Below are 23,796 nucleotides of genomic sequence, written 5' to 3' on the forward strand. Positions count from 1 at the left end.
GCTCATCGAAACATGCACACACACTTTCCTCCACTGCTACAAGCTTGTGACATGTGATCGTGGGGGAGGTGGTTGGGGGGGGAGGATGAGGAGGGAAAGGGAGGAGTCACAGGGAAACCCGCCCCCCCAAAGCCTCTGCGGTCTTGTTCGCTGGCTCCAAGTTTCGGTTCTGTGAAGCATCTGAACAAGCCAAATACAAGGAGGAACAACCCTTGTGTTGAAAATATATCGTGCTCTTCAGGATGGATCTTTGTCCTGCTGGTAAGCCTCAATCATTGTGTGCCTTTCATGGGGTGAGGGCTGTGCACTCAGTTTGATGGAGCAGAGCACACCATGAGATCCCAGCAGCCAGAGTGGATGCTGCGGCTGGTGGCTGGAGGAATGACATGCTGGGAGATCCCTGGTGGTACAGTTAATTGCTTGTCAGTCTTCAGCATTGGGCATTTTACTCGCTCTCCTTTCACATCAAGAGAAATTTTCTCACTGGTTTGAATGGGCCTTTGTGCTGAGAGTGTTACTGCTCTGGTTGCTTGGGCTGAGCTGGGAACTGACTCCTCGGTGTCAATGATGTATGTGACACCTGGGGTGAGCACTTGCAGGCTTTGGCTGCTCTTCATGCAACTCTGGGAAGCTCTTCAGTGGTGTTTCCCTACAGATCCCAGGATCTGGTTTGCCTTTGTGGAGCCTCTCATGCAGTTGGGTATCCCAGTGTAATGCCCTTGCAAGGCTTTTGGTACTGGGGCCTCTTGTGCTTCTGTCCATGTTAGAGGTAAACCACTGTAATAGGCTTCGAGAAGCTCCAAGTGATCTACAGGTGGGCCTGCCTGAAACCATCTCAGTGGGCAGATGTGGGTGAGGGGAAATAAGCCACATCTGAGGAACTGAGAGATCTTAGCTTTTATTTCCTGCTTTGGCAGGTGGTGGATAAAGTGCTTGGGATTCAGCAAGGAAAGGCACACCACCAGACTGAACATTTCCAGCTTCTGGCTGAGGAAGCTCTGAGTGTGTGTCTGCACAAAGCCAGCAAAGTGGGAGAGATGAATGGGAACAGGCTGAACAAAGGCCAGGAAGAAAAAGGATCACCTTGCAATGTCTATTCTCGTTTTGACTCTGTCCCCTCAGGCTTTTGTGTATGGGATATGGAGCACAGAGTGAAAGCAGAAAGAAGTGCCCAGTTTCAACAGCTGTTGTGCACTTTTTAGCTCTGAGGTGTGTAGCCAAGGAAAGGGCTTGCTCAAACCACATACCAGCCTTGCTTGTCAGGGAAATTGATGGTACCTTTGGGAGCTGAGTTCTTGCCAGCATCTGTCTGGTGTTGAATGTTGGTGAAAATGGGGCTCTTCTGATCACCCAGCCCTCACTACCTGAAAGCAACTGTGGACAAAGCTTCTGCAGGACAAACTGGACAGGAGGAGGGATAACTCATATTTTTCTATTTATTTTGGGGTGTGCCTTCAACAGAAACTGGGGGTCTCCTAACCAAAGGTCTGACACAGTCATTCACTCAAGTTAGGTGTTAGTGAGTTAATTATGTCTTGAGAGTTACACATTCAAGTGAGCATACTTTCAAGCAAGTGTACACCCTGAAGTAGCACAATGAGATCCTATTCAGGCACAGTGTGGGTTTGCTCAGTTCTGGGTAGAGGCAGAGCCTGGAGACAGGCAATGCCTGGAGACATGTGCTGGCTCTGACTGATGTTTTTGCTCAATCCCATCCTGTCATTCCACAGCTGGGTGAGAAAGTGGGTTTGTTTGATGCTGAACTCCCTTGGGAGCCAAGGCTGCCACCAGCAACAGTTTCCCAGTGAGCTTTAGAGTACTGAACGCACTTGGAATTGCTCAGTTGAGGCATGATTGTCCTGGAGGTCAGAAGTGTGAGTACACCTTTCACTGGGGCCACTCCTACCTGGAGAGGCAATGGTCCTGTTAGGTACACATCTGTTTGCAGGTGAGACTTGATACCTTGGGGAGGCTGCTCTCCCTGCAGTGTGTGTCCTCCTCCAGCCTCCTTCAGAACCCTCTCAGGACTGTCTGGGTGAGGCCACAGAGCTGGTGTGCCAAGCCCTTGAGCTGGATGTGTGAAACATGGGAGAGCAGACTAGTACTGTGGTATCCTGTGCTGGGATGTGTGGGGTAAGAGCCGTAGTCAAAAGTCACTGGAAGTTATCCTGAAGGATGGATGTAAGTTGTCATGTGGGATAAGGGGACCAGGAGACAACATAAATTCTTCTTCCCACCTTTCCCCCCATAGCTGAAATGTGCAAATTAAACCTGTTGGGATTTATGTTGAATTTCTTCTGACACAAGCTGGCAGAGACCTGTGGAGTGGCTGCTGGAGGGAGACACACACGGCTGGAGGGAACTGAGGAGCTGGAAGGCTTTCTGTCATCTCTCTGCTATTAGGCTAGCACCTGGCTGTGGAGGTGGTGGTCTGTGCAGGAGATGACACAGAAGCCATATCAAAATAGAAAAGGAATTTCAGGTGAAGTTTTTCTACCAGAGAGCCTCCTTCAGGCAGAAGCTGCCCATCAGGCTGCTCTGCTTGTGTGCTGCCATGGGTGGAGGTGCCCAAACCCTTTAGCAGCTACACTCAAAGCCCTCCATTGCCTTACAAATGGGCCTGATGAACCTTTGGTGTCCTACCGTGGGTGTATAACACATGGATGGTCGGCAGCAGTGCTACAGATACAGTCATTCTTTGTACCTTCCACTGCTGCTTCTGCAGTCCTTCCTTCCAGCTCTTCTGGGTGGTCACTTCCCACTTACCTCTGTGCTTCAAAAGCCATCTCCCTGTTCCTATAATTTTCCATGGGACTGAAAGCCTCGGTTAGCACTTGGTGGTTCAGCAGAACCCTTCACAATGGGAAGTGAAACCAGCGCACACAGAACTCTCTGCTGGCCACACAAGTACCCAGATGTTTGGGTAACTCCGATGTGCCCTTTAGATGGGGAGGCTGAAGGCATAAGTCCCCACAACAGGAATTGCAGTCTGTGTACTGTTTTGAGTGACAGCACTGAAAACACAATCCTGGTCAGTTCGTGGAGTCTGGGTCTGCCCTGAGAGTGGGGAAACAACCTCAGGAGCAGGTGTAAGACCCACAAATGTGATGCTGAGACACTTTCCTTTCAACACTTGCTGACTTTCCAAACAACAACCTAATGTCCTCTCTGGACAGGGTTTCTGTGTGTCTGAACTGGAAGACTTCAGTGTTGGTTGGGCTGACAGCATCCTTCTGAAATCTGCGGGTGTTTTTGTGGTGTGTTCTTCATCAGGGTGAAATTTCCCCCTGTGCAGGGGACCCTGACCAGGGCTGTGCTTCGTCTGTGTGCTGACCTAGTCCTAGAGGGAAGTGGAACTGAGGTGGTGCTGAGGACTCTGACAAGGCTGAAGCCATTCCTCAATCCCTTGGTATAGGGCTGGATTCCCTCTGCTTCTGCAAGTGTCCAGAGTGAGCCAGGCAGTGCTTCCCTCTGAATGTCCCTCTCCTGTCGGCTCAGCTTGTTCTCAACATGGAGAGAGAGGGGAAGCAAGGGCAAAGCAGCTCTATTATCTCACCTGCTGCTTGCCTAGCTGCCTCCGCTGCCTTCACTGCCTTTCTGCAGAAGGTTCCCCAGACAAGCCTTCTGTGTTCACTTCCCCCAAGTGCAGACCCCAAAGTGTGCAGTAGCAGTGATGAATGCCCTCCAAAGAGCAGAGCATCAGGCCTCCTGTTAGGGAAGCGGAGTAATGTGCAGGCATGGACCTCAGAATTCTTTTCCGAAGCAGTCAAGGACTTAAGCTGTATAGGAAACCTAACAAGGACTCTATCTGCAGCTCAGTCTAAATTGCCCTGCAAGTTTCATCCATCTGATTTTCTTCCAAACTATGTCACCCTTTCCTGCTTTCTTACCCCTTGATTCCTTCCCCTTCTCCATGACTCATTCTTTTTCTCCCCTGCCCTCCCCACACACGCAGTCCTTCCCACACTTTTCTCATTCTGACAAACTGGGCAGTTGGGAGTTGGGGTTTTCAGACGTTCAGGAGGAAGGGGGACTGTGTTATTTACAGGCTTGTTGGGGGTCGTGTGGGTGAGATGGCGTCCTCTGGGAGCCTCATGACTCTTTGAGATGCTTTAGGCTGCTTTAGTAGACACAGAACAACTGAAGCAAAGCAACCAGCCACACCACAGAGTTTGCTGGTGGGGCAGGGGAAGGCAAGGTTCCTCAGGTATGTCCTCCTACAGTGCTTTTGTGGAAAGAAATACAGGGCAAAAGGACTCTGGTAATTTGTCAAAGAATAACCGCAGTGATTCCACAGTTACAAGCCCCGACAGGAGTGAGAGAGATACGACTGGAGAGACGGAGAGGATGGCCTCATCTCCTGCAGACACCACAACTGCAGCATACACAAATTAAACTGAAGGAGCTGGGCATTGCTCAGAGGCGCAGGGCTGACATTCAAAGGGAAGTCAGCAACCCACCTAACAAGTAGGAGAGCCACTGAATGTTTTTGGTTGGTTTTCTTTGTGGTTTCTTTTCGTTTGTTTATCTTTTGTTTGCTAACCTGCCTGCCTGCTTTGGTTTTCCCCTCACCTACGGATTTGGCTGTCACAAGCTTCTGGATGCCACAGGTTTTCCTTCCCTCTTGACTGGCTTCAGCAATCAGTCAGCTTCTTGCAGCTCCTCACAAGGGCTGCTTGCAGGGCTGGGAGGGCACGTGGGTCCTTCCCAGCCTGGCTTCATGCTGGATCCTTGTCCAGTGCTTTACTCCCACAGACTCAGCAGCTTCTCCCCAGGGAATGCAATGCTTGAAACCAGCAGAAGGAGTGACAGGAGAGAGGCTGCAGCCTGAGAAAAGTAACAGGAACATACTTAGCACATGGAAACCCAACCAGCCAGGAAGATGGGGGAGAGATTAGGATTGGGAAAGGCGGGTCTTTCTGAGCTGTTGTGGCCATGACAGGAAAGAAGCATACGAAGATGATTGCCCTTGTCGCTTTTCCTTCTGTCTGTCGTGGCTGCTTCCTTCCCTTTTTTTCTTCCACTCATATTTATAGCAGTTGTTTTGCATGTGAGATCCACACTAAAAGAATTTCCAACGCAACTAGTGCTACTTCCCCTTTTTCTGGGAAGATGGGAGGCCCAGGGGATTTCGTCTTATGAAACAGTGGAGCAGGGCATCCAGTGACTTGACCTGGCTTCCTGGGTAGGCTTTATCTTGCAGTGTTTAGGTGCAGCAAAGATCCTGTTTGCAAGTTCAGCAGTGACCTCCAGAGCTCTCAGCCTTCTGCGAGCTCTGCTTTTTTCCTGGGGCCTCACCTTCTGCTTTGTGTCCTCTCTAGGGCTGCAGCCTTCTCATTCTGCTTGCTGAGGAGGCTGTGTTTCACCTGGATTATATTTAGCGGTAATTCTGTCACCCCAATTCTTTTAGGCCTTTTATGAATCATATTGTGGTTTCCTTGGCTTTGCTGCTATTTAAGTTCCTGTACATTACAAGGAAGCCTACTCATATTTCTGCATTTTCTGCTGTCCACAGAACAACAGCCTCCCAAAGACATTCCTTCCTCAGCAAGGCTTTCATCCCCCAGATCCTGCCCTCACACTTGAAAGACCTCGATTTTCTCACTTAAGCCATTTCTGACTCTGGCTATGGCAGATCAACTCATGAAGCCAGTGGTTTTCTTGGGATGTTTGGATGTAGATGAAGTATTTAGGTCACAGATTTTCGGTACCTAAAGATGACTGACATAAAAACCACTGGAGAGCATTTGGTGAGACTTACTCACTGTGCTCAGGTTGAGTAGAATTGGCTGAGCAGGTAGTGGGTGTCTGCAGGGTCAGCTGAGAGGGCTGTGCACAGCCTCTGGCTGCGAGGAGTGGGGTATGGTCTGTGCTGCACACTCTGGACTGAGAACCATTTTCAAGGCAAAGGTGAGGTGCAGTGGTTGCAACAGCAGAGAGGACAGATGCTGAAACACAGAAATCGGAGCTGCTGTGGCATGACCCTGGGAGAGTGTAAGTGTTGAGAGGTTGGGACAGCTTTGTCCATGATATGTTGGCCCCAGCAGTGTTCTCACAGGCATCTTTATTCTTCCAGAGTCAACTGACTTGAGTGAGGCTGAAGAGGCTGAAATAGAGACAATCAGGAAGCACAAACAGGAGCTTTTGGATGATATTAAGGTAAGGACCATCTGGTCCCTCGTGCCTGCCTAGCCTTCCCAAATCTGTCTTCACCAAGGAGCATCCTCACATAACAACAGTCCAGGCCATGCAGAAGCGCTCTTGCACAGGAGACATTTTCTCTGTCATGATCCAACCTCAGTTTTAAACTTCAGGCTGCCCTGGCCTATTTGCCACCAGGGTGCATCCAGCCTGTGGTGCTCTCTGCTGCAGGAATCATCAGCTGCCCTAATGGGATACTTGAGAAAGGCTGATCAGATTATGAGCAGGGATGAGCTGGGATTGCATACTTGGGATTAAAGAAATGTCTTCAGTAAGTCATACTGGCAGGCATCAGGCTCAGCATTTATGATTCTTTTTAATTACTGGTTACCTGCTAATGACATATCAGTCCTGGTTACCTGCAGCATCCCCCTGTGTTTATCAAACTTTTGTTTGCTTTGGGGACCTCTAACAAGTCCTCCATGAAGGATCCTGTCTCTTCGAAGACATCTCATGGCAGGACCTTCCACACAAGTTTCTGTGGCTGAACTTGCTTTTCTTCTTTTCTTTTAGCAGACCCAACCATTTCTCCAGTGCCTCCTAAAATGTCTGAAAGTAACAGATTCAAAATCAGTCACTAAGACTGCATCGCAGTCCTGCATAGTGCTGTGCCCTTTCTATTCCGTTCTGCCTCCACCCTGAAATGTGGTTTCCCATTTGAGAGAGCTTATTGCACTGAATCATTGGACTTGGACTGATTTTCCCACAACATGAAGCTGTCCAGATGCCTAGGGAATAGCTGCAATATTTCCTGGCATAGAGTAAAGGATTAAGCCAAACTATATATTACTTCTCAGGCTTCCAGACCTCCTCTCTCTGCTGCAAACCAGAATGGTCTCTTGTCCCCTCTTACAAAACAGGTTATGAGTGTGTGTGCCTGTGATTTGCTTGTGTGTGGTTCTTCTCTTGACAATTTTCAGAACAGGCGATGGGCACTGTAAGAAGCAGGACACTTGAATAGGAATACCACATTTTTTTGCCCACTATGGACAGCAAAAGGTTGCTAGGCTGCACAAACTCATACTTTAGAACCCAAAACTATTAAGCAATGGCGTACACATTGTCCAGTGGAGCAGAATGAGTTTAGGTGAAAAGAGATATTTTCCCCAGGGGATTTTTTAAGAAAATATCTATCAGTACCCTTAAACACAAAGACTTGGGGGCATATCTGGGGGAAGGGGTCAGGGGAGGAGGAAAGAGGATGGGTCTCGGCTTGCCAGTAACACTGCAAAAGACAGCAGTGAATAAAATAACAAAACTGAGAATCATTTGAAATTCATGATCTGAGATCATGGCTCTGTTACATTTGTGTAACACCTAAAACTTAGTAAGGAACACTCATAGCTCTGTGGACCAATGAAGCACAACAGAAGGTGGCCAGAGCAAAACTGAAACCCAGATGATCTTTTAAATTATGGGATATTGCAGAAATTCAGTTTCTCTGTCTGATTATGTGCTCCATCCACATCCTCATTCCTTGATGAGAAAGGATCTGTCATAAAATAACCCTTCTTCCCCTGCCTGTCACCTGAAGAGAGGTATCTGTTCAATGGTATTTAAATGACAGGTACATTAAAAATTCTGTGTTTCACAATACAGCCACTTCAGGTTCATATTGATCTCACAGATACCAGTTCCACTTCTCCTTTCCTGGATGTGTAGCAGGGCTATGCAAAGTAAAAGCTCAAAAGAAATGGGCACAGTGGAAGGATTCTTGCATCTGACATTGTTTGAGGAACTGAAATCAACAGTGGGGTCAGTTCTCTGACACTCACCACACTGATTAAGGTTGATTTTTCCAGTCTTGAGTGACAATAGACATGAGTAAGACATGCTCTGTGTGTCTGCTGTTTTTCCCTCCACTGCCTTCATCTTCCTGATATTTCTTTTGCAGAGGCTGAAGGAAGAGATTGCTGAGGTGTTTGCAGAGATCGAGTGTTTCCAACATGCAGAGGAGAGGCAAGAGACAGAGGATAATCCTGGAGAGCAGACCAGGCAAGTGGAATGAGTATTCCTTTGCTTACAAAGTCTCTCTTTTGAAGAGAAAACAAAAACACTGCTGGGATTCAGCTCACAACAAGGACAGGGAAATGAGGCCAGGAATACCCTTCTCTCCTCTTAGATTTCTCTTTATTCCTGGGTAGTCAGACACCTGTCCTTGAGATATCTAAGTTACCTTGTGAGTGAAATGACATGGTCCTTTATTCTAAGTTTGACTTTTCCTATCTTTTTTGTGTTTGCAGCAAGCTGTCACAGAGGGATAAAATTCTGTCCCTGGGCAGGAAGAAATTCAACATGGATCCTGAAAAGGTAGGATTTGTTCATTCCACCTTTGAGGATAAAGCTGGGAGGAAGAGCCTCTGCTGGCTGCCGTTCCAGTTGCAGCCACCGATGCGGAAGGAGCTATGGCAGGGGACTGTGGGGATGGGTTCCTACCTCACTAGGGCCCCCATTAGGAGCAGCCTCCACCCTGCTGCCCCTGGGTGAGGTCTTCTGATGTGATCAAGCTGTGTTGCCTCCCTCCCGGTCATGTGCTTAGAGGCCACGCCACACAGTTCAACCCAAACCTAGGAGAAGTAAAGGGAGGATGGTTGAACACTGCCAGCATGCCATGAGAGCCAGATTTCCTTCAGCACTGCCCTTCTTGACTGTGAGAGTCTAGGAATTTGCTATAGTGTGATAGAGGAGGATGAAGTAAGAAGAAGGTGAGAAGTTTTGAGAGTGTGTCAGGTTCCTTGGCTCATTCAGAACAGAAGAGGACAAGCTGCCTCTGTCAGTTTGGAAGCAGTTTTGGTTTTGGTTGAACTGGGGATTAAACACAGCTTTTCCACTTTCTGGGGCACTGACCAGTGATGTGAAGACTCCATAGCCTTCAGCCCTCTGCAGAAAGCTCTAAAACCATCATGATTAAGTAGAGAAGATGTGAGAGAAACAGTTCCCTCTTCCTTCCTCCTGACTGGTGGAGCACTTTTTGAGCTCTTCAAGGGAAACCACAAGCTGTGATCAAACGGTAGCTGATCATCAGCTGGCGACCACAGCTGACACCTCGGCTGGCTGCTGCTCTGCGTGACAGCTTTTCATGCCTCCTCTGTCCTGCTGAGAGTGTCAAGATGCCTTCCCCTGTGTCCACACCCTAGCCAGTGGGAGCTGTCCATAGCAGCGACATCAGTACTTACAGCCTGCATGAGAGTAGGTTTTATTTTGCCTTTCTGCCTGACCTTGGTTCGAAGCCCCCAAGGCATCTCTCTCTGTGGCGCTGTGCCACGCTGTGCAGGAATACCCGAACTAATTCTAACCCCAGACCAGTTTAGCTTTATGAGTTCAATGCCAATCAGACTGGTCAAAATGTTATCTACTGTGTGCCTGTATAATGCAGATCTCTGATTATTGCCCCCCTCTTGCTACATGCCAGAGAGTGGGAGGTGCTGCAATGCAAGGAAATTTCTTTGCCCCTCCTTTCTAAGGTTACACTCCATCCATGCAATGCTGACACTTATAAATGAGTTCCTATCTCCAAGATCCCATGGAAAGTTCCTGAGGCTAGAGGAGGTAAGCATTAGGAATCTGGCTGATAAAAACCTTTGGGGAGAAACATTTTCCTCTGGAAAATGGGGCCCCATCATCACTGCAATACTTTTCAAAATTAAATTGATCTTACTGAAAATCCATCTGGGGAAAAAAGAAAGGAAAATAGAGTGGAAAAAAAATCTCACAAAAATTTCAATTTCTTCTTTTAAAACTGCTTTTTCTTTGGGGCATTTTAAAAATAGTTTCATATATATTGCAAGGGAAAGTGAAATGATTCTGTTGAAGTAGAACATTTTGATGGATCTGAAACAATTTTCATTCCTTTATTGTATATTGCAAGGAGAATTGCAATGTGGTCTGGAGAACTGCAGAGTTGTTAGATATTGTCAAGAGTATTTTGAAAAAAGCCTCAGCTTTTTCTCTGGCTTTGAAAATCATGATATTCTCTCTAAAATAGGATATTGACTCTTTGCACAACCCAATTCACACCCTCTATATTCCTTAAAAAGCATATTCCATCCTTATTGTCTAGGAGGGATGGAGCTGAAAACATTGGAACTTCTCTGTTCTGTGGCATAGAGGAAAAATCTGGGAAAAAATTGTTTTAAGTTGTCTCAAGTCCATATCTTTTTGTCTGAGTACGTTTTTTAATGCCTTCTTTTAAACAAACAATTTCTCTTTCAAGTTAATTTAGGAAAAGACATTTAGGAACAGAACACTAAGACATTTTGATTAAAAATATTAAAATTAATTATTTTGACTTTTCCTTTTTGGACTTTTAATCTACATTGCCCTATTTTGTTTGTTTGAGTTTCCATCCCAGTGAAACATTTAGCCTAATCTAGGGATGAAATGAAAATGGGACTGGCAACCCTTAGTGGATGAAGAAGAATTGAATAAAGATGAGAATATGGCTGTGGTCTCCCATTGTCATACATGAAATCCCTATTTGTGCTTGGTCTTTGCATATTAAGTGCTTTAATTAATTAATTTTGAGTTAAATATTTTAAATTGAATCTTAAAATTAACCCATCAGCCCAGGTACAGAAATCCAATTCCATTATCAGTGTTTTCAATTGTTCAAAGTGGTTTATTAAGAGAGTTGCACCCTTCCCAGTTAAAATTCCCCAGTTAAAATCACCAACTTATGCTCCCTTTTCAAACTTCAAACCACTTGTACACCATAAGAGTTACCTTTCCTGTGTTTACTGTATACTTTTACAAGTGTTTTGAGATGTGTTGGATGTATTTTAATACCTTTTTAGGTGGTTTTCACTTGCATTCTGATTCCAAGGCCAAAAACCCCAGTTCTAATTCTAATAGCCAGCAGCTATTTTTAGCCACAGCCATTACTCTGCAGGCAAGCTCCATGGCAACCTGAATACCTGAATTTTAATGAAGGCATTGTAGCTCCCTTATCTCAACTAATACCACCCCTCTGACAACAATGAGCCATTGGTGGACGGAGATGATCCATCAAAGGGAAAGCACCAATCGCTTTGGACTGAAGGGGCGGGCTGTGGGCGGACTGGGGGGGCGGAGCAAAGACACTATAAAAAGGATGAAGCAGAGAGGCGGGGCCTCTTTTCCCCTCTTGCTCTCTGCAGGCTAGACATCAGTGGTTGTGGTAGACATCAGTGCTGGGCATTCAAAGCCTTACCCCTTTTAAGGGGCTTTTAGTAATTTTTTTTAAAGTCAGCCCAGCACTGCAAGTTCTTTTTCTCTACCTGAGGTCTAGTGCTGTCTCAGCCAGAAGATCTCAAATCCCTGCGCTCCTGGGGCATACCATCTACTGAGCCATAGGATCCCAAATTTTTATATTTTTCTAATTTCTGTCATTTTTCAATTTTTCTGTTTTCAATAAATTAATCTTTTTAAGAGTTGTCTCATTTCTTACACCCATGAAGAGGCTGGGTAATAACAGAGGAGGCAAGTCCATCAAAGCTAAGGAAGGCTGATATCAGAGTGATGGGATCCTACCTTCTCATTAGACTACAGAGCTGTTTTACTTCCCTGTCCTACTTCTTCTCCCCAGGGCATCCAGTACCTGATCGAGCACCAGGTATTGTCCTCAGACCTGCAGGAGATCGCCAGATTCCTCCACAAGGGTGAAGGCCTGAACAAGACAGCCATTGGGGATTACCTGGGTGGGAGGTGAGCAATCCAGGGTGAGGAGACCCCTTGGAGGCTCTGTCCTGCCTGGGCCCTCTGAACAACCATTTTGGATGACCTGTGGCCAGGTGCCAGGACTGAAGATATCTCCAACCACCGTGGGCTGGGTCGGCAGGAGAGCCCTGGGAGGGTCTTTGGGGTGTGACTAGGGCTGGCTGTATGGGCTACCTTTCCTCCTGCCTGTAATGGGATTGGTCTTCTCAGACTGGAGTGTGTGCCTTGGCTTCTTCTTGGTCAGAGGGGAAGTGAGACTGGGGTGGAGCCAGGTGCATGTTGTCACACCAAGGGACATCCAAACTGAGCAGGGCCAAAGCTCTCTTCTGACCTTTCCCCTCTATCCTCTCCCAGGGACCCCACAAACATTCAGATCCTCCAGGCCTTTGTGGCATGTCACCAGTTTGCCAACCTCAACCTGGTGCAGGCGCTGAGGTGAGTGAGCGTGCTGGGTGCAGGGGGCAGCGCTGGAACCTGCTCAGCCACTGGGTCTGGCCACCCAGGAAGGTCAGGAAGCTCCCTTGGGCTGAAATGGGAGCTTCCCAAGGCCCTGCTGTGTGTGTTGGCTCCAGGGCTGTTACTCTGTGAGGTGTCAGCAACTTCTCGGGGGGGTGGAAACACTCTCATGGCCCGTTGATTGGACTGGCCACGTGCAGAAAAGTGGGTCACTGTGGCTTCAGTGGGGGGATGGTAAAAGTTATTTTTCGCAGCAGGAAACATGTCTCTCCTCAGTGCCTGTTTTAGGGCACCTCGTTTTATTACAGGCCGCCTCCTGGCAGGACTCTTTCTCCTGAGGTCTCTGCTGCCTTGCAGGCCTCTCATTAGGGAAGCAGAGCCATGATTTCTGGGAGGCTTAGTTCTGCTTCCTGCATTTGGGGTGTTTGAGGCTGATGTATCCAGGCAGTTTGTAGGGAGGAGCAGAGCTCCTGCTCCGTGCGCTGTGTTGTCTCCCCAGTGTGACGGGATGACTTCTCTTAAGTTCATGGTGTTGTGTGGGTTGAGGGGAGGCATCAGTGTCCCTTGGGCCCAACCTGACTAACTCTCTGGCACTCTGCTCCTGACAGACAGTTCCTCTGGAGCTTCCGGCTGCCTGGGGAGGCGCAGAAGATTGACCGGATGATGGAGGCCTTTGCCAACTGGTACTGCAAGTGTAACCCGGGAGTGTTCCAGTCCACAGGTGCATATGGGGAGAAGGCCTGTAAAGCTGAGCTGTGCTGTTTGCCAGGGAGAGGAGCCCTCCTTTTCCATTCACAGAGCACAGGCAGCATCACTTGGAAGTGTGTTTCCCCTAAAGCTAAAGGAGGCAGCCCAGTTCCTGTGAAGCTTTTCAATAAACTGAGCGCCTTCAGTTTTCCTTTTGCTACTGTGCTCCAGGCCCTCCCAATGGGCAAGAGACTGGAGAAGGGCTCCCAGCCTCACATGAGGTATTATGTCATCACAGCAAGGATAGCCCTGACAAATGTGGGTCTGCAGAAACTTTCCTGCTGGCAGAGCTGTTACTAGACTGCATCTGCCCAACTTGCCCCATTATCCTGAGGGCATGGAATCACCTCTATCGCAGGAGATTGGCTCTGTTCCTCTCTCTCCTAGCAGGGGGAACAGGTCCCTTCTCCTGCAAATGAGAGGATGACTCTCTTCTTCAGTGACTAGAAACCAAGCCACCTTAGGTGTGGATTGATCTGCGCTCTAAGACAAGTGCCACCCATCCTGATTTTCTTTCTCATTGCTAGATACCTGTTATGTACTCTCCTTCTCTATCATCATGCTTAACACCAGCCTGCACAACCCCAATGTGAAAGACAAACCCCACTTTGAAAGGTTTGTGTCCATCAACAGAGGCATTGACAATGGAGGGGACCTGCCAGAAGAGCTTTTAAAGGTAAGAAGAATTCCCATTTTCTCATCCCCTGGGGTCCACTGAGAAGCAAAGGTGCAGAGACAGGGGATGCACCCTTTAGCAAAGCTGCAGCTGGCTTTTTCCCAAAGGGTCAGCAGGGATGGGACCTGCCCTGGGAGGCAGAGTAGAGGTGGGCAGCCTGGCTATGTGTCTGGCTTCACCCAGCCAGCCTGGGCAGAATAACTTCTGTCTTGTGTCAGAGAGGCTGCCTACATCCCATACCTGGGTTTGCTGAGCAGCATGCCCTCAGGGTAGAGGCTTTAGAGCTTTCTCCAGAGTGTCATTTCTTGTAGCCAATTTGAGGAAAGTTGCAGGAGCCTGTAGTCTTTTTTTTTTTTTCTTTGGCTTGGTTTTTGTGTAATAAATGATGGCAAATACAATGATGTGAGCAACATATCAGTGTCCTTTGAAAGCCAGTAACCTGCCTCACTGTAACTGTGTGCTGTTATGAATGCCACCCTTTGTGCCCCTCAGTGCCAAAGCTTTGGCTCTGTGAAATGTGCCTCCTTGTGGGCACGTAGCTCTACGTGCTGGTCTCTACGTTGCACTGCCCGGCAGTGTTTGGCACCACCAGCCCGGGGACTAAATGGGGCTACATCTCTGCCGTGTTGAGTCCTATCCTAGTGCCTTAATACTACCCACAGCAGCACTCGTGACAGGCTGGGTTTGGTCACTGCAGCCTGTCTAGCTATGGGAGCACCATCTTGTGGCTGTGATTTTCCAAACTGAGACTCTTTTTATGACACGAGATGCAGGAAAGAGCTGGTGACCTCCCCCTTTTCCCCCCGAGACCCTGTGAGGTGCAGACTGGGGACTGTTTTACCCCTAGTGCTCATTGTGTGCTCCCCTGCCCTTCACCCAGCTTCCCTTGTAAAAATAGTGGTGGACCAGATGGACCTAGGATAGTTGTGTACAAGCTTTGTCAGAAATCAATCTTTCTTCCTCCCTCTCTCTCTCTCTGCTCGCTCTCTCTCTCCTTCCCCACCAATGCTCTGGGGCAGAATCTGTTTGAGAGCATAAAGAACGAGCCGTTCTCCATACCAGAGGACGATGGCAACGACCTCACCCACACTTTCTTCAACCCTAACCGTGAAGGCTGGCTGCTGAAACTAGGTGAGGGGGAAGACTCCCCTAGCTCCTCTGACCTCCCGGTTTGCCTGCCTCCCACCACAAATCTCCCCCGGGCACCTACCGTCATCTCCTCTGTCCTTCGCTCCTGTCTGCTGCCATGGGCTGAGGCTGACACCTGCTGTTGGAACCGGCTGCCTGCTCCCTCGTCCCAGCTCCTGCAGGCTCTGTCTGCTCAAAAAGGGACTCAGAAACATATCCCTCCCCATTCCCAGCCCCATCCAAGCAAATTTGGCTCCGTGTGTGTGTCTATCATACGGCATCACCTCAGTGGTGTCTCCTTGGGGCTCACCTACAGGGAGAGCGGGGAGGGTGTGACTGGGTGTGCGTGGCTTGCGGGAAGGACAGAAAAATGTGTGACTAATGGCTTCTGAACCTCACTGCCTTTAGGAGGACGTGTGAAAACCTGGAAACGCCGTTGGTTCATTCTGACCGATAACTGCCTGTATTACTTTGAATATACCACGGTAAAGGCTGAACTCATGGCTGGGAAACTGTCCTGGGTGGTTATGAGCCTCTGAGGGGTCAGGGAGGAGCAGAGGGTAGGGGGCAAGTCTCTCCCTTTTATCCCGTGCTCCCAGACTGAACTCACAGCTCCACTCTCTCCTATGCTGTATCCTCACCTCTGGTCTGGAGGAGGATAGAGGCTGGACACTGCAGCTGTGGTCTGACTGAACTCCCCATTGTGTCAATGGAAGGGGTCTCCCCAGCCATACTCTGCCCTTGTCACCTCCACAAAGGCCCACACAGGGGAAATCAGAGAGGTTCTAAACAGTGGCATAGATTTGGGGAGCTATTTGGGGTGTTAATTCATGTTTCCTTGCCTTCAGGACAAAGAGCCTCTGGGCATTATCCCCTTGGAGAACCTATCAGTCCGGAAGGTGAATGATCCCAAAAAGCCAGTAAGTCTCCATTGGTTGGCAGTCTGCCAACACAGGCTATCAGATGGTTGGAGGGAAGACAAGGTGCACACAAATCACTCCTACTCTACTTGCTTCTCAGAGGGGAAGTGCCATTCCAAACTGCCTTGTGCCCCCATCTCAACACAACTCTGTTTTTAATTTATGGTTTTGGTGTGAGTAGAGAGCTGTCCTTTGGCTGACTGTATTGTATGTTTTCACATGTGTACGTGTGCGTAGGGGGGCACACAGCTGACTTCCTACTTGTTTTGCACCAGGAGATGTGGGTTTAATTTCTCTCCTCGGGGCTCTCCACAATGAGTTACAGCACATGTAGACCAAACAGAGCTGTTGGTGTTAGGGAACTTGCCCAGGAAGTGACACATTTCTTCTGTGTGTCTTTTGTGGATACCCACTCTTCGATGTGTCATGGCTCTGGGAAAAGTGCCTTCTATCTGTGTGGTGGCAGGCAGAAAAAGAGGATGTTGCCTCTACTGAAAAGGGGGAGGGATTTTCACGAATGGAGCAGAGTGACAGGTCCCAGAAGGTATGTTTTGATAAGTGCTGATGCTCCATCTCTCCATAAAGCCTGTTTTGGTGTCCAGTCCTTCACGTGAAGGGTGTATTTACCTAAGAAGGACAGTCATCTAACTCATAAGGAAATTTTTGGGGTGGGGAAGGATGGAGTTTGCTGCATTTTGGAGACAGACTCCTCCCCGTTGGAAGCTCTCTGAGCCTGTCACCTGTGGCTGAAGGCAGCAGTCTCCTTGGTCCCCTTGTCTTATCCTACTGCTCCATTTTGTTTCCTTTTGGACAGAACTGCTTTGAACTCTTCAATCCCAACTGCAAAGGGCAGAAGATCAAAGCCTGCAAAACAGATGGGGATGGGAAGGTGGTTGAAGGCAAGCATCAGTCCTACAAGATCTCAGCAGCCACTCCAGCAGAGCGTGATGAGTGGATTGAGGCAATACGGTGAGGAGAACTTGAGGCCTGAGTTGTCTTTTTTCAGCCCCAGGGACAAATGGTCACACAGTTTATTTGGCTATCAGAGCTTGGAAAGGGGGGTGGAAAGAAATGTTTTCAGTCTAACAGCTATGGTACCCCTTGACTTTAAAGAGTTTCGAAGTCCCTTCTGGAGAATCTATAGCCACGGCTAAATTCTCTGCTGTGAGTCTGCAGGTCTCCAGTCCTACATTTTGATAAGTGGTGTCTCTGTGCAAGTTCATTTAAGTTGTCTGTGCTGCTCTCCATCATTAAATCTCTCACTTTTGCTCTCATTTCCTCTTATTTCCAGGACCAGCATCACACAGGATCCTTTCTATGATCTGGTCTCTGCCCGTAAGAAAAAGATTGCCAGCAAAAACTGAACTGTGACCTGGTCACTGGCATCAGGAAGGTGTAGGTTGTTGGACAGCTTCCCTCTCATGCTGGGCTCTTCCAGTGAAGAAGTTTGGGAGCTTTGGTTCCCTCTGCCTCCCACTTGGCAGGCAGATGACTGACAGGACAGCTTGCCCTCTCTGCTTCTTCCCTTTCCAAACTGAAGGCAGAGGTGCAGGGTGTGATCCCCTGAGGACTGTCAGAAGTGTGGGCATGGGGTTGCCCGTGTCTGAACATAACAGCTCAACAGCAGCTGGCCTTTGGGTTCTCCCATGTAGCCCCAGACATGTGGGACAGGATCTGAGAGGAGACAGGAATGTCTGCACTGTGTCTCCAGCCCCTCCTGCCGTCACACCAGGTCAGGGTATTTTTCTTTGAGGGACCATGCAGATTCTCTTGGAGCAGCTGAGCATGGTCCAGTCAGTTGCAGAGCAGAATGGCCCCAGTGGCTTCTCTTCCATGAACAGATGTGTAGTGGTTGTGGGCTGGAGGCCGCTGTTATTTAGCAACTCACTGTGAAACCAGAGGTCAAAGTAAGAAAAGAAGCCCTCAGTTCAGAAGAAATCCCTCTCTCCCCCTTCACAAAGCCTGTAGTGAGGGCTGTAATCCTGGTAAGTCCCCGTTCTGTGACTGAGTCATAGATTTGAAAAAGATAAAGGTACTGGATCCCTGTTCAACATAAGGGCTAACTGAGCACAGAGATGCTGTCAGACCAGGGAAGCAGCTCTGGGTGTTTTGGCTCTCTTTTTTGAGACTCATGGACCACCACAGATTTCCTTAGGGAAGAAACCCAAACACTAGCTCTCCTTCCGGCTGATGGCTCCCCAACAAAGGTTGGTTCCTTGAGCAGCTCAGAGGCCTGGGTTTTGTATCTCAAGTTTTGCAGCCAGATGGCATGAAAAAATGGAGGTACATATGCCTCCCCCACGCCTGAACACACACACAGAGGCATTCATTCCCATCTTCACACAATGGTATAATCTGGAGTCTGGGGGTTTTGTCTCTTGTGTAAAGAAAGAAATAAAAGTGCTTAAAACAAGCCCAGAACTCAGGGAAACATGGTCATTTTTGTGATAAAGTCAGAGGATGTGAGATAAGAGTGTCATGTTCCTGTGCCCAGCAGAGCAGCCTGAGCACCACTGCAGTCTCTTGGCCTTTTCCTTCCTGCAGAGGGCTGTATTTACCAGGCAGTCTGCAGCAGGGCCAGCACAACCCCATTATTCATTCCGGTTATTTTCACCCAAGCCACAGGAATGGTGAATTAATTTCCAGAGGCAGGGAGCGTATCTCGGAGTTGAAGCACGCACTCACCCTGGAGAAGGAACGTGAAGGTTTTCTTCTGCTCATGCCTTCAAATGTCTCCTGCGCTGAATCTCTTTGTTACTGATGTGATACAGAGTGAGTTTGCTGCCCACTGCTCTGCAGCACACGTGCTTACACACACACATTCACTCCTGCTTTGGCTTTAGTGCAGGGAGGCAGGCTCGTGTCCAGAGGTGGAAGAGAAGTCAGGATATGGCCCCTTATCTTGGCAACGTCTCCCATATATGTAAGAGAAATACAAATATGCATCTGGTTGGTGGGAGATGCCCCAGAGCCTACGACTGGGGTGGGAAATGTCTGTTCTAGGTGCTTCTCAGGCTTACACTCTGTGTGACAAAAGCCATCAAAATGTAGTCTGGCATCTCTATTCTACCCACGGTCTGCTGTTGGGTGAGGGAATCCAGGCTAAGCCCTCCCTATAGTTTACCTGGATCATTCCTGTGACAGCAGGGTCTATCCAAGCTCTTCCCCATTCCTCCTCATCCCCAACCCTTCTAATTCTCTTCAGGCTGCATATGTCCTTTCTCCTCCCTTCTTCCCTTAGATACCCACACACTGCAGAGTGAAATTACTCCTAGTGGGGACAGGGTGGGAAGTACAACTTGAGAGAGGCAAAACAATGCACAGAGACAGGCAATTGTGTAATTTCCATCCATCAAACTAACCACAAGAGTCAGGAAGGGTTGGACCATGTTTTGTCTCTCCTGGAAACTGAAGTAGGGAGACAGACAGTATGAGTTTCTGCAGCACAGAGAATGCATTTCTAAAGCCCTTGCTATACGAGGCCGGTCTCCTCAGTGTCACAAACACGATGGTGTTGCCCACCAGCAATGCAACACGTGCTCTCTCTGAGTGGTGTCCTTGACCTCAAGCCTGTTGAGTACCTGTGTGTTCGGTATTGGCCCGGGTGTCTCAGGATAGGTCTCTAAAACCAACCACCCATGCATGTCTGTGTGCTTTGACAGACTCTCTTGGAGCCCTTAGAAATTTATGATCGGAATGACTTGTGCAGCTCGAATGGCACCACCAGGGAACGTGTTGCTGACCACCACCATCACGCATTCTCTTTGCTGAGGGCAGCTGCAGCAGCTCACACAGGTGCAGACACATGGACAGACACACAGACAGGCACACACAGAGCCCCTCAGATGCTCAGTCTGACAGATTGCTGTCTGGATGGTAGAGGCATTTCTCTTTCTCATAGGCAGCGTGTGTGGCTCACACAGACATAACACACAGAAGACTGACCCTTATTCCCTGCCTGCCTAAGGATTCCTGCACACACACAGCTGTTCCTTTTCATAATAAATGTCCATCTATTTTCATAAAAGGGCTGGGAGGAGGAGAATGCTGCAGATGTGTGGAATAGACCACATTGCTGCATCCTGCCTCCTCCCCACTCCTTCCTGTCCTGCTGTCCCCTGTTTATCAGCTCCTTTTTGGAAGGCTAATACATTTTAAAAAGGCATTCTAGAAATTGTTTGCAGTGACAGAGATGGAGCAGCTGTGAGGAGAGCCAGCAGCCTCATGCACTACAGCTTAGGTAGAGAAAATCTCTGTGAGGTGGAGGGGAAGGACAGCGTACAAATAGAGGCAGACTGGACTGAATTATGGATTGAGAGTGATCAAAGGACATCAGTTGAACCTGTCCTTTGCCAGGGGGTGAATGCTCTTGGTGATGGGGGCTCAGGAGCAAGTGGAGGCAAGACTCTGCATGCAAGTTGGCCAGGGGTGGTGTTCAGTGGCAAGGTGAGAGCACCCATTAGAGAAACTATTCCTGTCAGGCCTGAAACTCCTCAGCTGTGTGTCACACAGCCTTCAGCACAACAGGAAAATCATGGAGCTCTTTTCTGCCAGCTAAACAGGGTTATATGCACTGGGACTGCCAGCCTTTTAACTCCCTCTGTGCGAGCACTTGTGCCTCACCCCTCCACAGCAGGGCAGGGATTGACACCAAGAGGGGAAAACAGTTTCGTCAGCAAGTACCACAAATCCGTAGGAATGGAAGGCTATTGCAATGGCCTCAGAGGGATGGGAGCCAGTCTTCTCCCTCTGAGATCAGTCATTTGTATGGAAAGAAGCACAGCCCCTCTGTATTGGAGCTGGTTGGAATGGCATGGTCAGATTTGTGAGCCCAACAGGAGCAGTTCCTCCTGTCTCCCACCCCTTATGTTTGGTGGTTGGAAAGCAACTGGATACCTGAGGGTGGAGGACCCACTGAGGGACTTCTTCCTTCTTCAAGTTTTTTTTTGAGTACACATTTCGCACAGAAAGGCCAGAGCACAAAGGTAGAGAGCACAATGACTCTCAAAGGTGCCATGGCCTCTCTGCTGCGCCTTGCTCTGGATCACTTCTGCCTCCAGCCTGGCAGAGGGCCCATTTGGGGAGCTGGAGGAAGCCCAGGCAGACAGGGGTTGAGACCTGACCAGGATTTCTTGGAGTGTCACTGCTGCCACATCTGCAGTGTCTCTGCTCTAAGTGCCTGTGACAGGGGCGTGCAGCAGTCTCATCTTGCCATGCCATTTCCAATCCTGCTGCCTCTCTGCAATGAAGATGAATGTTGCCTGTCCCAGGTTATCACATTCCCATGTGTGTGAGCCTGTATACACACAGCCATTTGCTGCTGAAGGCTGGTGCTACTGGGCCAAGTTCAAGGAGGGTTTGCATGGTGGGGCAGAGGGATGCCAGGAATGAGTCAGGGAGGGTGGAGGAGTCTGGGTCTGTGTGGGTCGTCAGTGAAGAAGGGCTGGCACTGACAAGAACGGGGCTTCCACCTCAGCTCCAGAGCAGGGGCAGCACAAATATCAGGAAGGTGCAAGGTACGAACACCCTCTGAGGAGCCTGCAACCTCTGCCACAGCCGCTGTGTCACACCAGCGAGGGGCACCTCGTGTCCCACAGCTGTCCCCTTCCGTGGGATGGAGAGTCGCGTCACCAGGCGTGCCAGCCCAACACTTCAGGGAGACAGTGGAGATGGTGCAAGGTGGCCATCGCATATGGGCCCTCAAAGGCACAGCCTGTGCAGGGAGAGGACCATATGTCCTGCCAGCACAGCATGCTTTGCTCGTGTACCTTGCTGAAGGGACCTGGCAAAACTGTCTGTGTGGGAAGAACAGAGATAACAGAGGAGCAGGGAAGGGCAGTCCTTGTGGGGTGGGACAGCAAGCAGTGTGTGGGGAGAGGGGGCAGGACAGACTGCAGAGGTGGCTACAGGAACCACAGGGCTCCTGACCCCTGGGGGCTACGCTAGCAGGAGCACAGCCCTTCACCTGGGGCAGAACTGGGGAAGGGCTGCTGTGGCTGTGTTAAGGGACGTGGCAAGGTGAGTCATTTAACCTCCTCCATCTGAGGTGCCAGACTGACCTTAAGGGACCTACAGAAGAGACGTTTTCTGCTGCCTCTTTAACTATGGTGGGTGGCAGCAAGGTTCCCGGAGTTGGCTGAAGAGGTGGTGATTTGTGCAATTAACATCTAATCAGTTCTATGAATATTTATTGCTAGTCAGCAAGCTTCTGAGTGACAGTGAAGCCCCATCTGATTGGGATCACATTCACGGGTAAGTCAGAGCCTCCTTTGGGGGTCACAGACCTCCCAGTGGGGCAAAAGGTCACAAAAGTATAACCGTCCAGCAGCACATGGGAGGCACATGTGCAATGTGAACGTGGAAAATTGTGTTCAATCCTTTTTTGGAGAAGTGGAAAACTGGAGGTTTTAAAATTGACTTGTTGGGGAGAGACACCTTGAAACAGTCTGAATATATTAACAAACAACACATGGCTGAGTTTGAGCTTGGGTATTTGCTTTTGGTTTTGTTGGATTTGGTTGTTTGCTTTTTTGTTTGTTGGGGTATTTTTGTGTGTGTGCTCTCATTTATCTTCTATTGCAACATGGGAGAGAAAATAAAAGGGAGAGAAATATAAACCCTTGCAATTGTGTGAAAACTCACATAGCAGTCAGGAATTTCTTGGAGCTTGTAATTGATCTTCCCCCATCATGGCATAAAGTGTGCAGAAAGCTAGCATTTTGTTTCCTCAAAAAATACTACTATGGGGACTTTCTGTCATCAGAAATTTCATCAGAAATTTTGACCCTTCCCAACTTTGTCCAAATTTATGCTGCTTTCCAGAATCCTCCATTCTCTTCCTTTAGTTTCTCTCTGCTGTAATCCTTTCACCTCACCTCTGCCTCTGGCTTCTCTTTCCCATGGTACCTTCCACCTTCTGGGCTTTGCTCATCCCTCTCCATGAACTTGCCTTAACGAAACCCCTTTTTCCTGATGCTGCCTCTCCTACCCTCCTGCTCCCTGGACAGACTCAGCCTGCCTTGGCAGAGCTCTGGGAAAACCCCCTATTATCAGTGGAATGTGAGCTGTTAAACCTCAGCCAAACTCTTCTGCTCCTGCTGCTCACCTGCAGCTTGGGTTTGCGCTGGAGGTGCTGCCAAAAGCCTGTTATTACCTAAATGAAAAAGACACACGGCTGTCCCTGAAAAGGAAGACACACAGATAACAGTGATTTGCCTGTTGCCTGCTGCCATCTGGCTGAGAAAAACACCCCAAATTCCGGCAGGGCTTCCACAACCAGCCCTCAGTGGAGATAGAGGGACAGAGATGGTTCTGCACATTTTCCCTTCCTGGAAAGTATCCTGGGGATTTTTTGTGCCTGGGCAGGAGAAGATCCTCAGAATTTGCATTGCAGATATCCCCTTCTTCTCATGGTATTATGCTTGGCCTTGAGCAAATATAGGTAGGATGGGGAAAAAAAAAAACCCAAAGTGGGAGCCAATAAGAGACCCAGAACAAACAGCATGGTAACAGGGGAGGGAAGAGAAGGGTGGGAAGAGAAGGGAGGGTTGGCAAGTCTGAAGTCATAATCACAGAGCACAGGGGCTCTGTTGTGTAGCATTCTGTTTTCCTTGATGCAGCCCTCCACTTTCCTCACCAGTTGCACCTGGAGCTGTGATTTCAATATCCAGGAGCTAATGGCCTGCTTGGTCCCCTCTCCAGAGTGCATTCAGCAGAAGAAAGTGTGCTTTGCACACAGAGAGGCTAGAGACACTTCAAGGGAGACAGCAGAAAGGGACAGAGGGGTGCAAGCAGCTCAGAGACACATGCTGCAGGGAAGCAGTGCATGTCTTCCAGGTTCCTGGCAATGCCAGCTGACCCTAAACCCCAGATGTGCACAGCTTCACATCTCAGGGCTTGGTGTCCCTACAGTGATGCCTTTACTCTGATGTGGTTAGAATGCAGGTAATGGTAGGCAACACACTGGGGGGTGTG

General features: G+C 48.9%; 1 protein-coding gene and 1 long non-coding RNA gene across 2 annotated transcripts; one reads left to right on the plus strand and one right to left on the minus strand.

The window, feature by feature from the left end:
• Positions 1–173: 173 nt before the first annotated feature.
• CYTH4 (cytohesin 4) lies at positions 174–18,243 on the plus strand. Its single transcript, XM_048302269.1, has 13 exons — positions 174–261; positions 6,077–6,159; positions 8,096–8,196; positions 8,445–8,511; positions 11,765–11,883; positions 12,250–12,330; positions 12,960–13,072; positions 13,626–13,774; positions 14,794–14,905; positions 15,311–15,387; positions 15,751–15,822; positions 16,637–16,791; positions 17,114–18,243. The coding sequence occupies exons 1-13, from the start codon at positions 243–245 to the stop codon at positions 17,184–17,186; spliced, it is 1,221 nt and encodes a 406-aa protein (XP_048158226.1). The 5' UTR covers positions 174–242; the 3' UTR covers positions 17,187–18,243.
• On the minus strand, positions 6,153–15,087 carry LOC125325332. Its single transcript, XR_007203281.1, has 3 exons — positions 14,985–15,087; positions 7,977–8,180; positions 6,153–6,750 (listed from the first exon to the last, which is right to left on the minus strand). It is a non-coding gene; the product is annotated as an uncharacterized LOC125325332 (long non-coding RNA).
• Positions 18,244–23,796: the final 5,553 nt, after the last annotated feature.

Source organism: Corvus hawaiiensis, chromosome 4 (genome assembly GCF_020740725.1).
Source record: "Corvus hawaiiensis isolate bCorHaw1 chromosome 4, bCorHaw1.pri.cur, whole genome shotgun sequence".
Lineage (NCBI taxonomy): Eukaryota > Metazoa > Chordata > Aves > Passeriformes > Corvidae > Corvus > Corvus hawaiiensis.